The 14338-nt window shown below is 45.9% G+C and overlaps 1 protein-coding gene across 2 annotated transcripts in view; it reads right to left on the bottom strand.

Moving 5' to 3' along the window:
* Positions 1-290: 290 nt before the first annotated feature.
* Amfr (autocrine motility factor receptor) overlaps positions 291-14338 on the bottom strand; it is a 41392-nt gene continuing 27344 nt past the window's right edge. For both annotated transcript variants that reach the window (XM_021169645.3, XM_085843699.1), the window contains exons 7-14: positions 13695-13828; positions 13202-13312; positions 11728-11918; positions 8765-8868; positions 4430-4564; positions 3130-3213; positions 2453-2637; positions 291-1738 (exon numbers count right to left, since the gene is read on the bottom strand). In XM_021169645.3, the coding sequence (XP_021025304.1) occupies positions 1591-1738; positions 2453-2637; positions 3130-3213; positions 4430-4564; positions 8765-8868; positions 11728-11918; positions 13202-13312; positions 13695-13828 (1092 nt within the window). In that variant the 3' untranslated portion in view covers positions 291-1590. The remainder of the gene's footprint in view (positions 1739-2452; positions 2638-3129; positions 3214-4429; positions 4565-8764; positions 8869-11727; positions 11919-13201; positions 13313-13694; positions 13829-14338) is intronic.

Here is a 14338-nt window from a genome sequence, read left to right as displayed (position 1 = left end):
TAGCTTCCCCTTTATTTTCATGTGCAGCCTGGAAAGGTGTCAAAGACAAGCTCAGTGCTTCCTCTTCCAAGTAAAACACAGGAAAAACCACACCCCACCCAGTTGAACAGGATTATAAAACACCGCAACCCAAACAGCACACACAAGAGCAGCGTGGGATCCAGTGGCCCCACACACAACACCTACAAGAGATTGCTTTTTATTATTGTTGCTTTACAATAAAAACAAATTGCTATGCTCTCAGCAAAACAAAACAAAACAAAAACCCACAGGAATTTAACTAACAGCAGTTCAAGGTAAGGCTTTTGAAAGATTTATTGAAATAAATTATCTTCACCTAGGCGTCTGTTATCCTTTCTCAGTTACTTATCAACAGTCTAAAAACTTCCAGGTATGTAAAATACATTTAACTTTGCCAATCATTTTAGATAATACTGGATTTTTCCCAAAAGGACTACCATAAAACTATGTTTTGAAACATTAAAAAAAAAAAACCTTAATCCAATGGGACATAAAACTATGTATCCTATGATTGCATGTTTCAAATCCTTAAATACGTGGAGAACGTGAGACGATCTGGGACGGAGACTGCTTGAGGCATGTGGATTATTCAACATCCTCTGTTTCTGTTTAATGAGACCCACAGGAACAAAAGCAGGGAACTGAAGGGCTCCAGGGGAGAAAGATACGAAAGGTGTTTCTTCAGCAGTGTCCTCCAAACACCCCTGCCCCTGCTGGGCAAGCCCCAAGCCTTTTCCCAAGGATCAAACCCATATGTTTAGCATAGCCTAATTGGGTTGACCAAGGAATTAAAGTCATAACCAAAGCTTGCTATGCAACCCCTTCCCATGCCTAGATTAAGCAGGGAGTGGAAAGGAAGAGGCGGCAGCCATGGGGGCAAGCTTCTGTGATGCGAGAGCACCAGAGTGACGGAAGTGAAGCCAGCTGAGGACTGGGCTCAGATTGGTCCTGAATGTTAAGGGCAGAAAAGGGTCTCCTCATTCTGCAGCCCTGAGCTTCCTCTTTCTACTCCAGGTACCAAACCAGCTCTTTCTACACGATGCCCTGCTGGTCTGGAGGTCCAGGAGCCTGTGGGACTGGCCTCCTCCCTAAGCTCAGCATTTAATAGTAGGCTGCCTTGCCATTGTGGTGGCCAGGCTCCTGCTGCGCGCACACCTTCTGACTGCTGTTATGCACCCTCCCCGAGATCTGTGCTTCCTCCCAGCTGTGGTGCTAAAATACCCAACATCTGCTGTGGCTTATATCAAAACAGAAATTCAAACTAGCTGCTGCAGGCAGGCGAGCGCCCCACTGCCCACTTCTTTTTGCTCATCCCCTACTCCCAACAAGTCCAGTCAACACCAGAAGAGGCCATGCCTAGAGTTAAAATGTGCAATGTTTCTAAGGGGAAGAGAAATGTCACAAAGAAAGTATTACAAAGGATTAAATTTGTCAGCTGTCCACACACTAAAGACCACATGCTTTATGCAGCAGCAATGCAGTCGCAGGTCTCCACACAGCAGGCAGAACTGGGACAGGCCTCTTCCGGTCGGTAGAGCTGGGCAGGAGGCTGAGGAAGGTGAGGAAGCACTAGGTTGTCCGTTGCCTCTGAAGTCTCCGCTCAGCAGCGGCTGCCAGCATCCTTCGGCGCAGGGTCACGGGGTCAGAGGATGTGCCTTCAGAAGGGAGGAGTCTCTCTGAGGCCCCATCATCTTCAGAACTTTTGTTTAAGAACCGCCTATAAGAAATAAAGAGAGAGAAAGATGGGAAACTGGAAGACAGTTTCCCCTTCTCCACAAGCATTGTCACTCAAGCCCATGCTGTGATGAGAAGAGCCTTGCCCATGGCTAGGGTACAGTGCAGCTCAGCAGCAGGGCACTTGCTCAGCGTGTGTAAAGCCCTGTACTCAACCCAAAACTATAAAAGGAGAGGAAGTGATGAAGAAGGCAGAGCCAAGAAGGATGCAGAGGGAAGAAGCCAGGAGGGAAGGCCAGCAAGACTCGTCCATGGATGAACCTAATTCCCAGGGAGAGGATGATCAAATGACAGTTCAACTTTCTCTGCTCTCCCTCTCTCCCTCCCACAGACAGCACTGGGTCTTATGGCAACAGGTCTGTGCAAGGCTCACAACCCAGATACAAGAACTGAAGTAAGATTCTTCCCACCCCCAAGCACAGTGTGTGCTCCAGCTACCACCGACTGCAGGGAGCTCACAGAACACAGGTGCCTGGCTCCGACTGCCGTCTACAGAACAGTGCTCAAGAGGAATCCTAAAGGCAGACCTCCCTCAGGTGCTGGCAGGGTTAACCACCCGAAGTATCGTTTTCTTACCTGTGTCTGTCACATGGGTTAACAGTGCTCCTCCTCAGGTATAGGCTGAGACACATTGGCACCCGACTGCCATCTGCCCTGTAACTTATGTGTGCCAACTAGGGCTGGAGAATCAACTCACTTTCGAGCCTGCTGCAGGAGGTCATCCTTACGCTGGACTAACATGCGCTGTCTCTCATCAGCAGACTTGGAGAAGCGGCTTCCACGGGCCTCAAAGTCTTCCACCTCAATGGGCTCTAGTTCTACCTCACTGAAGTCCAAGGTCTCCTCTAGGCGAGGACTGAGGTCCAGTGGTACACGCTCCGTCTGGACAGAGAGGTAGCTGTTAACACAGGCCTTTGCCTTCTCTTGCCAAGTGCATCCCTACACAAGTGTCTGCTGGAACTTCTGCCAGACAGGAAGCAGAAGCAGGAGTCTTGGGCTCTGAGGAGGCATACCACCAGGGCCTGCTCCAATCATGAATGGGATACGGAAAACGGGACTCTAACAGTGGGGCCTAGCAGGCAAAAGTAAGTTACTAGTGTCAGGCCTTCCAAGGTGATAACCCTCTTCTGTCTCTGCCCTGCTCACTGCTTTCTAGCCTGTGATAATGAAATTTCCTCCATCAAAAGGTCTGGTCACCATGAACTCAACTACCCCCCCCCCACACACACACTGTGACAGACTAAAACTCTCTCAACTATTAACCAAAATACACAGCTCTTCCCTTAAGCTGTTGCTGCCAAGGGCAAGGTGGCTGTAAGTAACGCAGGACCACACTGCACTCCTGCAGCACAGCTCCTGGCAAGCTGACCTCACCTGGACAGAAGCTTCTCCCTCCTCCAGGTCAGTGCTGGGCCTCTCCACTGGGCTGTTCAGTGCAGGCCTCAGGCTATCCGACCGCTGAAAGAAAGCATGCAGTCATTCAGGGTGGGGTGACAAAGGGGCAGGTGACAGTTTTCGACACAGCTCACAGCCTGAAAGGTGAGATGAAGGATGTGGAGGCGCTCATGGAGCTCCATGTTTGAGAGTGGTTAGTAACTGCTCCATAGTCAGCTTCCTGTTTAATAATAGTGATTGCACAATAAAAGCAAGGGCAAAGGGCAACTGCGTGGAGTAAACACGGTTCCAGGTTTTCATAACCTTCCTAAAGTGCTCTGAAGCAGGCACTGCAGTTACGTCTCCAGACTAGAGATGTTCTGGGTCCTCCCCACAGGCTTTATCGATTAAGGTCTGAGAACCTTCATGTCTGCTGTCTGGTTTATGTGTTTCACTGACAGCCCTATCCAGCCCTATGCGGCAACTGTGCCAGCTCCAAAGGCAGCTAACAGTCAGGTCAGAGAGCTGAGACCCAAGGGACCATATAGCTAGCTAGCACCTTAGCCCAGCTGTCTCCAAAGGCTACACTCGTCAAAAGAGCCTCATCTTTTTGAATTTTATTGCTACATTTCTGTTCACTTATAGACTGTACACAGGGACTTTTGGTAGACGACTGTCTGGCCTTACAGTACATTCCTCAGTGTGACTGAAGGCTCCTCTGTTGCTCTTTCTGTGCCTCTCAGAGGCCGAGTGATGAGGCACAAACTCTGACCTTTTTAATGAAGTCCAAAGTCCAAGCCTCAGCTCCCTGAGATATGTGAACTGTCACTAACTCACCACATGATGTACAACCAGCCTTCTCTTGGAGTGCCAGTGCTCCATAAACCATAGCCCCATGTCCACCCCTCTCTACTTCTACAATGAATGTTTTACTCGACCACAGTCTTGCTCATCCACATCCTCACTGCCAATGGCCGCTTTAGTTGCAGCAGACTGTGGACCAAGCAGAACCTAAATAGTCACTTTTTGCTCTTCACAAAAATAGATGTCAGCCTCTGACAGAAGCCAATGGCATCCCGGTACAGACCTGCAGCGAGGGAAGGCTGATTTGGAGTATGTTTCTGCATAAAATGTACTTGAATTATCTGTATTTACCTTTGGTTAATCCCTTCTCATGCAAGATTTGAATAAAATGAAATTCATATAAACCCTTCCTCAAATTATAAATAATATCTAGGTGTTAGGACTAAGTCTTTGTAAAAATAAAATACATGTGTTAGGTATAAAGCCCCAGTTTTACCTGCGTGGGGAAAGGTACTTGAATCCGTCCTTCTAAGATGTTATCTGTTGTTATCTCCACGGAGCGTGTCATCTGGAGGTCCTGGAGCACAAGGTGGTACGGGACCTGAGGGAACATCTCCTGAATCTGATGAGCCTAGAGAAACATGAAGGACACACAGCAAAGGTCACTCTCAGCAGATCTGAGGGTCAGTACGCACACTTGGCAGGCCCTGGACACAGAGGCTGACATTATTATCTTGAAAGCACAGGTAAAGGCCACTTTGGCTCAGCAGATCACTGGCACACTGCTTTCTTTTTATTGTTGTAGGGTACTAGACCTCTGGGATACCAGCAATTTCAAAGTAAAGACCAGACAGAAATCTAGTGGGATCTCAAGAAAGGGTCAAGTCAAAGTATCTTCTGGCTTTAAAGATCTATCTGATTACTTTATGTGTGCCTGTATTTACCTACGTGTATCCTAGGCTAACGGGATCCTTTTAAAGTTAGATGTTCAGACATAGCATGTGTAGTATTCATATCCACTGTGCCAAGGGAAAGGACCTGATGTGAAAGCCAGACTGGGACTCCATTAGATGACATCTGGAGACAGGCACAGGGAGAGGGAAAGCAGAGCAATGTGGGGCTGGGCGTTCTGCTCAGGAGCTTGTCTAGCAGGCAGGAGGCCCTGGCTGGGGAGAAACTGACCTCAAAAGAGCCTTGGAACCACAGAGAGGAGCAGCAGAGCCACTCTGACTATTGTTGGTTAAGTCTACACAGCTGTGTGAGCTATACTTGAGATTAACCAAAGCACATTTTTTACTGTATACAAATTATACTGCAACTTAAAAAAACAGAATTAAAGAATGTAAATTTCCATACGCAAAACCTAAAATATATTTTTTAATTTATAAACTTTTTTTTAAAGATTTATTTATTTTGTGTATGAGTAGACTGTAGCTATTTTCAGACAGACCAGAAGAGGGCATCAGATCCTATGGTTGTGAGCCACCATGTGGTTGCTGGGAATTGAACTCTGGACCTTTGGAAGAGCAGTCAGTGCTCTTAACCACTGAGCCATCTCTCCAGCCCATCTTTTTAATTTATAAAAGTCAATTTTTAGCCAGGCATGGTGACATGCCACTCTCACCCTAGCACCCAGGGGCAGAGGCAGGAGGATCTACAAGTTCAATACCAACCTGAGTACATAATAGGATTATGGAAATATCTAGTACTGCCTCAGAACGACAATGTTCCAACAATGCTCTAGATCCATCACTGCACGCACTTAGAGGTTAGCCATGTGTGTACAGGACAAATACATACATTTCCATCCATACTTCAAATTCATCCATACTTCCATTCAAGCACCTCAAAACTTGTGTGTGTGCACACACATGCACTCACGCATGAACATATGCATGTGTTTTATACATATAAATATATATTTTATAAATGCTTGCATTCTAGGTTTGTATTGTAGAAAAATCTCCATAATTTACAGAGCAAGAGAGAAAAGAGAGAGGAAGAAGCAGGAAAGACCACTGCCTTGGAGTACGACTAGATGTCAGTTTCCTTTTTTGTTTTTTGTTTGTTTGTTTGTTTGTTTTGCTTTTTCTTTTTTCTTTTGGTTTTTCGAAACACGGTTTCTCTGTGCAGTCCTGGCTGTCTTGGAACTCACTCTGTAGACCAGGCTGGCCTCGAACTCAAGAAATTCACCTGTTCTGCCTCCCAAGTGCTGGGACTAAAGGTGTGTGCCACCACTATCCGGCCTGGATGTCAGTTTCAAAGGAGCACAGCATCACAAACTGCACGCGATGGCTTGTGTCTCAGCACTGCAACTGAAAGAACAGCTCAGGTGAAAACTGTCCAGAGCTTTGCTGAGTCACTGGGAGAGACAATGGCAAGATGTTCAGTGCCCAGAGGGACCAAGGCTCCACATCACTGGAGACCCCCTCACAGTATGTAGACTGGAAGGAACATTTTCACCCCAATCAAATCAAAGCAAAGTGGGAAGAGTCTCTACAAGCAGACGGAATTCTCCCCTCCTCACCTAGCTCTCCACCAACTGAGGAAAAGAAAAAGGAAAACAAAGCTGGACCCATTTTATTGGACTATCATAAATCTTTCTACCAGAAAATCCAGTCAGTTAAATACTAGATTTTAATTAAAAATGCATAGTTCCAGTAAATCAGTTGTGCTAAAAATTAGTTATTTGAATCATCTGAAGTAGACTAAAGAGCTGATAGGGCCTACCTAAGATTTTAAACCAACCACCTCTCAGGAGGCTCACACCTCCTGGAATGTAGCTGTTGCAGGCCAGAGTCAGCCAAGAGCCCTCCAGCCCTCTTCCATTCCAGAGCACCTATGTCTACATGGTGATGATCTCAGAGGAAGGAGCAAGAGGGAGACAGCAGGAGCCATGTTTTCTATGTTTGCTGTGATCAAAAACCATTTCCATCCTGTCTTTTTACCCCCAGCTTTTCCCTTCGCATACCGGCCTCGCATGTCTCCACAGGATAGCAAGGGCCAGAATCCCCACAGCTTTAAGGTAGAGCACTATTCTACTATTGCACACGTTTCCTCTCTGTTCATTCACATTCAAATTGCTTCTACTTCTGGCCTACTGTAAGCCAATCAATCTTTCCTTTTTCACCCAAATCCCAAACATTGTCTGCAGCTCTATCCACCCCTCCTTCTATCTTTAAAGCTCTCTTCCCTTCTCCACTTCCACCCTACCCCTTCACCTCAAGGGTGATACCCTTGCAGTCAGTATTTCTACAGGTTTTGTACCTTCAACTTCTACAAAATGATCTTTCTCCAAAGATCATTCCTAGTCACACATTCCTCACTAAAAAACAACCCATGTGCTCTCTAATCCCAATACTCAGGAGGCTGAGGCAAGGGGATCATGAGTTCAAGCCAACCTGGACTAGAGAACCTATCTCTGAAAGCAGGGAGACAGGGGTGTAGTGCAGTAGCAAAACCCTTGCCTAGCAGGCACAAGGCCCTAGGTTTAGTGCCCAGCATACAGAGAGATGGAGGAGAGAAGAGAAGGGAACAGAGGCAGAGGGGAGGAAAGAAGGAGCCCACACATATAAGCAATACCCAGGATTAACTCCCAAGAGCTCCACCAGGGAGGGAGAGACCAGGGAGGGAGAGAGGAAGGGATGAAAAAGAAAAGAATTTCCTTTGACAAACCCTTCTCAAGTTCCCAGTACAACCTCACCACAGCCTGAGCAACTGTTTCCTTCCTGTACACCATCTTGCCAACCTTTGAGCTTACACACAAACCACCCTTCCCAAGAAGACTCTTGCCTGCCTTGAGGGCACTGCAATTGCTGAGCTGAGTACAGTCCACTCACAGAGACAGACTTTTTGTTTGTTTGTTTGTTTTTGTTTTGTTTTTGTTTTTCGAGACAGGGTTTCTCTGTATAGCCCTGGCTGTCCTGGAACTCACTCTGTAGACCAGGCTGGCCTCAAACTCAGAAATCCTCCTGCCTCTGCCTCCCGAGTGCTGGCACTAAAAGCATGCCCCACCACACCCAGCTCAGAGACAGACTTTTAGCACAATTTTTTTTCAATAGAGAACTTAAGGTTGGCCAGGTTTGGTGGCACATGCCTTCAGTTCCAACACTCAGGAGGAAAAAAGGCAGGCAGGCCTGTTCTACATAGAATTCCATGTCAGACAGAACCCTATTCCAAAAACCAAATACACAGCTTCAGAAAAATACAAAAACAAAAAGTATTTGGACAATTTCCTTGAGCCAACAGCATGCCTCAAAGTTACAAGGTGCAGAGACATGCACGCACACGCACACGCACACACACACACACCACTTTGGAGGTAAAGAAACAAAAAAATGTATTTGATAATTCTTATGTAATTCTTTATATTGTTCACTCTTGTCAATACTTCCTTCTGAATGTTTCCTTAAATCAAGGAGTCTCAGCGTAGGCTTGGGTCACAGTAAGGTAGACCTGGTAGTGAGCACTGCCACAGGTAAAACACAAGCAAGCTCCTGACTGGTGTGGCTGCCTGCCTTACTACCTGAGCACTCACTAGTCAGCACCAGCTTATTAGCTTATCGTGTCAAGGCTCTGTGGTAGCACTCTTAGTACATTCAGGCCCGGATTTAATCTTTTGTTCCAGACAGGGAGAGAAGAGGGGAGGGAGACAAAGAAGAGAGAAGTGAATGGAAAGAAATGGAAGTGGTCCCTGAAAACCTGGCTGTGCTATGAGAAACCAGCAAGGTCATGCACCCTTATCCCCGCCACACTATTCACATGTCATGGAGCTCCTTGTACCCTCCTGACCACTCACTAGTTCTCATCTTAAACAGTCAGCAATTCTTACCATGGCATTTAGCTGAGAGTTGCTTGCCTGCGTGATGCCAAGAATGTTGGTAGTGTGCATCACTTCAACTGAAAAACTTGGCAGCCAGCTTGCAATCCGAGACCCTAAGACAAATCAGAGTCCAACACAAGAATTAGTGCCCTGGTCCCTGCCCCAGTGTCATCTGTTTCCAGGCACTCTACCAAGCGCTGCTATTCACTGAGGGCTTTCTTTATGCTTTCCTTTTTTGCCAAGTGTTTTCTCCAGATGAGTTTATTCTGTCCTCACCAAAGCCTACACGTGCTTTCCACTCCCCTCAGAGATGGGACCCTGACCCCGACCTTGGTCTTTGGTCCCTGAGGCACTGAGAAGTTAGGGGAACACATCCAAGACCACACAGGTGAGGCCAGACAGCCATTCCACCTGCAATCCCTTCTCTCTGTCAAGGGTTCCCATGACTCTGGAACTGCTCTAGCAGCTCAGTTCCCCTCCTCTGCTACAACCAGCACAAATTACTCCTCATGTGGATGAGCCATTTCCATGAGTACCTTCATGAAGTACTTTCTGCTTAATATAATTTAAAGATTTAACCTTGGTTTGGGCATTGTGCTGAATGCCTTGTTTTAAATAGGTATAGGGGTGTTCTCTTACCCGTTCAGGAGAGGTACATACCTCCATTCCCTAATATACACCTTTACTCTGATCATTTGGGAGACAGAGGCAGAAGGATCTCTGTGAATTCAAGGTCAGCCTGGTCAGCATAGTGAACCCCAAGCCAGCAAGAGCTACACAATGAAACGGTGCCTTGCGGAATGGGGGGTGTTACCTTAGTTTTCAGATTAAAAATTCTTTTTCAAAGTGTTCTCCAACATAGGTTTGTGGAATGATATAATCATTAGCGGTTGTAGTTTCTATTATTTTAGGATCACAATTCAAAGCCATCATGTGCCAACTACAAAACATTCATATCAAGCTTCAGAGCTTCATGTGTGGGGTTGGTATTGCTTTACAACCAAGCAGCAGCATGCGGTACAAGGGATCTTGCCAAAACAAGGGACAAAGTGACTGATTTTATATATATATATATATATATCTCCATCTCCAAGATCTGCCGACACATTTCAGAAGCTGTACCTAAGTAAGCAAGTCTGGTGGTGCAGGTCTGTAATCCTAGCTTCCTGGGAGGTTGAGACAAGAGAATTAACAAGTGAAAAGCCAGCCTGAGAAACATCATGAGACCCTGTCTCAAAGAGAAAACAGAAAATGGCTGGAACTACACGGCTCAGAGGTAAGGGGCTGGACTAGCACGCTGAGGCCCACACGGAAGAGTTCAGCACTGATCGAGAACAAGCTTGTGCTTGGTTCTTAGGAATCTCTGTCTGTCTGGAAGCTTTACCTGTCAAATAAAGCTGACTGGCTGGCTGTAGCTGAGGCAGGAAATTCCATAGGAAGCAAGGATTCTAGGATAGAGCCAGATGTGAAGGATTTGCCCCAGGAACATGGAGAAGGGCAGAAGCATGGGAGAGGAACAAAGGTAACCAGTCACATGGTACAACTCAGAATAGAATAATGGGATGATTACTCTATGAGTCAGCTGGGAACAGTCAAAGCTTACGGCCAAGGTGTCTGTAAATACAGTTTGAGTCTCAGGAACTCGGGGCTGTGGGGAAAAAACCCACTTTTACATTTGGGATGGTTCTCTTTATGAGTCACCATGTAACCCCAACTGGTCTGGAACTCTCTCTGTAGAGCATGTTGGCCTGCAACTCACAGAGATCCGCCTGCCTCTGCCTCCCATGTGCTGGGACTAAAGGTCTGTGCTCTACTCCCTTTGTTAATAACAGAACCAAAACAGCTCCTTGAAGCCCCTTCAGACACTGGCCTCTACTCCCCTTGAGCCTTTCAGGGGATATTTCACCCCGAGATTCACTTAAATCAGAGTCTGAACAGCACCTCTCCTAAGAAAATTCCAGAGCAGGAATTCATACAACCCATGGCACTGGAATTGATGGGCTCAATATCCACTGCATGGCGTGACTCAAGGAAAGATAATCAGCCCCATAAAATACCCATGACTTTAGAATCCATGCTGCAGGACCAGCCATGCTTTATGAAGAAAGCAACAAGGCTCCCGTTCAGAGTCTACCTATGGTACTCCCTGAGAGGACAACTCAAGGAACCTTCATCATAAGTTTATGTAACACACCAATACAACCAACTTTTAGCAAAGGCTAACTATTGAACTAGTTATGTGGGTTCCTGAAAGACACACTAATTCAGTTTCACTACTTCCACCTCCCCACCTCACCCTCCACCTCCTTTTTTTTCAAGACAAGGTCTCTGTGTAGCCCTGGCTGCCCTGAAAATCTGTAGACAGGCTGGCCTCTGCCTCCTGAGTGCTGGGATTAAAGGCGTGCACCACTGACCGTCTCACCCCACTTATTAATGACACAGAATAACCCCTCAGTTCCACCTACTCATCCGTCCACCCTGAACACTTCTGAAACTGAGGCGTAAGACAGCCATGGTGGCTACAAACCTGTAAACGAAACTCTAGAGAAACTAAGGCACAGCAGCCCTAGATTCAAGGCCAGTCTGTAATACACAGAAAAAACAAAAACAAAACAAAAAACCTGTATTAAAACTAAATAAAGGAAGTTAAAATGCAATACAAGGCTGGCAAGATAACCCAGCAAGTGAAGGTTCTTATCTAAGCCTGATAAGCCAGTTAGTCCCCAGGATCCATAACACAAGAATAGAACCAATGTTCACAAATTGCCCTCTGACCTCCATAGGGATACCATGTAGTATACATATACATGTACTACAAACACAGCCACACAGAATAAATGAATTTAGTAAAATATAGTAAAAAAAATGTTAAGTACTAGTACACTTGTCTATACAGGGCAGTTTACAAATCCTAACAGTATCACTTTAGCAGAAAGCCACACGGATAGCTGTAGAAGTTGGAGCCACTTTACCATCGAAGTGGAAGAAGTGATTGTGCTGGTTCAAGCGAGGCCTGCCTTCGGCAGCTGCTACAGGAACCAAGTTCTCGTCCAAGTTCTCTCCTTGATGGTCTTCCCTGGCACGACTGCCATCAGCAATATTAAGAGACATTCTGCATGTTGGACAAGAGGTGTCTTGTTCTAGCCAAGAACGAAGGCAGGAGCTATCAAAGAATTCAAAGGGAGAGATAGAACATATTCAATTGCTCTTCAGCATATTTTGTGAGAAATCACCAGAATTACTGTTTTTCTCATTTCACTTTACTTGTATTTACCATTAACCAGATGTAAATGCTGACAAATACTTGTGGCTACCACCTCTACTGCAGACATCTACCATCCTCCGGTTATGGTCCCTCCTCCACCACTTCATGGCCTGGCTTCATTCAGCTACTCCATGCCAACTCCATTCAGCTACTCCAGAATCCACGTGGCTCACTCATCCAACATTCAGCCTCTTCCATCCTTGAGTGCTTTACTCAAAAGATCTTCCTATTTACTACCACAGCTACTGACAATTATGGTTATAACCATAGCCTTCTCTCCTCTCTCTCTCTCTCTCTCTCTCTCTCTCTCTCTCTCTCTGTTTTTTGAGATGGGGTTTCCCTGTGTAGTCTTGGAACTCACTCTGTACACCAGACTGGCCTTAAATTCAGAGATTCCTCTACCTCCTGAGTGCTGGGATTAAAGGCAGGCACCAGTACTTCAGAGCCCTGTTTTTCTAAAACATACCTCTAAATCTAGCTGTAGCAAAATACTAAATCCATGTACAAAATTATTTTTCTTAGTCTTGATAGCTCTGAAATATGAGATCTTCTCTGATCTTGGAGATTTATGGAAGGGTCAAGCCTGTGATCTTTGCTAATGGATCACTCAAGTGTTCTTGGTCTAGTTCCATTTCAACCCAGTTCTCTAGAACTCAAAATGGGGAAAAGTTTTGAAGAAAGCTAATAAATAGAAATTAAGTTGGCAAATTCGGATAAAGAAACATCTAAAGGCCGGGCATGGTGGCGCACGCCTTTAATCCCAGCACTCGGGAGGCAGAGGCAGGTGGATTTCTGAGTTCCAGCCTGGTCTACAAAGTGAGTTCCAGGACAGCCAGGGCTATACAGAGAAACCCTGTCTCGAAAAACCAAAACAGGTGGATTTCTGAGTTCGAGGCCAGCCTGGTCTACAAAGTGAGTTCCAGGACAGCCAGGGCTATACAGAGAAACCCTGTCTCGAAAAACCAAAAAAAAAAAAAAAAAAAAAAAAAAGAAACATCTAAAGGCAAAAAAAAAAAAAAAAGGCTCACAGGTTAAAAAAAAATGCTAGTCACAGGCTTCCAAGCAACATCACCAACAAGGCCAGGTTGAGGTAACATTCCTGCTCTCGTGCTGGGAATATGTTCAAAGCCACCGAAAAAGGACAGAAACCCATTCCCAAACACCCTGCACACAGCTCCTACTTGTGAAAAAGATGTCCACAGGGAAGTTTCCTTGCAGCCTGCATGGAGTCCCAGCAGATTGCACAGTCATCATTATTGACAGCTAGTTCCTCTGGAGTTGCAACAGCAAACCTGTAGAACACATAGCAGGCCCAGGAGGAACTCATCAATTTCACACACCGCCAAATGACACCACTACAATCAGACCCCCAGAGATCCAAACTGTCCCTAAGAAGTAAAAAGGAGTACCCACTAATGCTGCCCTTGCTGGTGTGGGTTAGCCCACAAGTGAGAGTGTCTTCAGTGAGAGAGCCATGTCCATAAACAGACATGTGTAAGTCGTGATCAAGACACACCTTCACAAAACAAAGATGTCAGAAGACCCCAGGAGCTTCCAATCAGTAGCAACAACAGACATTGACTAAAAATAAGAACCCTGAATCTTCTGGAACCCTCCCCACATTCCAGGAAGGAAGTTCTATGTCATCTCTAAAAGAAAGTCATACTTTCTTACCTGGCTTCCATGTTTCCTACCACTCGCAAATAATTCTTGTGTCGACGGATTCGACGCTGTACCTCATGGAACAGATAACGAAGTTGCATAAAGATGACCAAGCTAGCCATAGATAACCAGATGTTGCCAAATAACTAAAAAAAAAGAGAGAGGGAAGTAAATTATACAATAAAAACAAATGTGAAGGGCTAAGGACACAGCTCAACACTGAGTAAAGGACAAAGATGCTGAGTTAGAATCTCTAGCACTCATATAAAAGCCAGGCCTGAGCCAGGCAGTTAATCCTGGAAGATCTGTGTGTATTCCAGGCCAGCCTAGTCTACGGACAGAGTTCCAGGACAGCCAAGGCTACAAAAAAATCCAAAACTAAACAGAATGCCAGGTGTGGCCATGCACATATGTAACCCCAGAGCTAGAAGGATGAAGCCGGAAGGATCTGAAATTCACTGAGCAGTGCAATGCGTCAGTGAGCTCTAGACTCAGTGAGGAAAACCTGTTTCAAAAACAGGGTGGAGAGCAACAGGGGAGAGCACCTCCCATCAACCACTGGGCCCACCCAAGGACCCACACACACACCTGTGTGCAGGTGAGCACGCGCACACACACACACACACACACAACTTGCTCACATAAAGGAACATGTA

This window comes from Mus caroli, unplaced genomic scaffold (genome assembly GCF_978045245.1).
Source record: "Mus caroli unplaced genomic scaffold, Mus_caroli_1 scaffold_10, whole genome shotgun sequence".
Classification (NCBI taxonomy): domain Eukaryota; kingdom Metazoa; phylum Chordata; class Mammalia; order Rodentia; family Muridae; genus Mus; species Mus caroli.
Note: the sequence above shows the minus strand (reverse complement) of the source record. Positions and strands in the feature narration are given on the sequence as shown.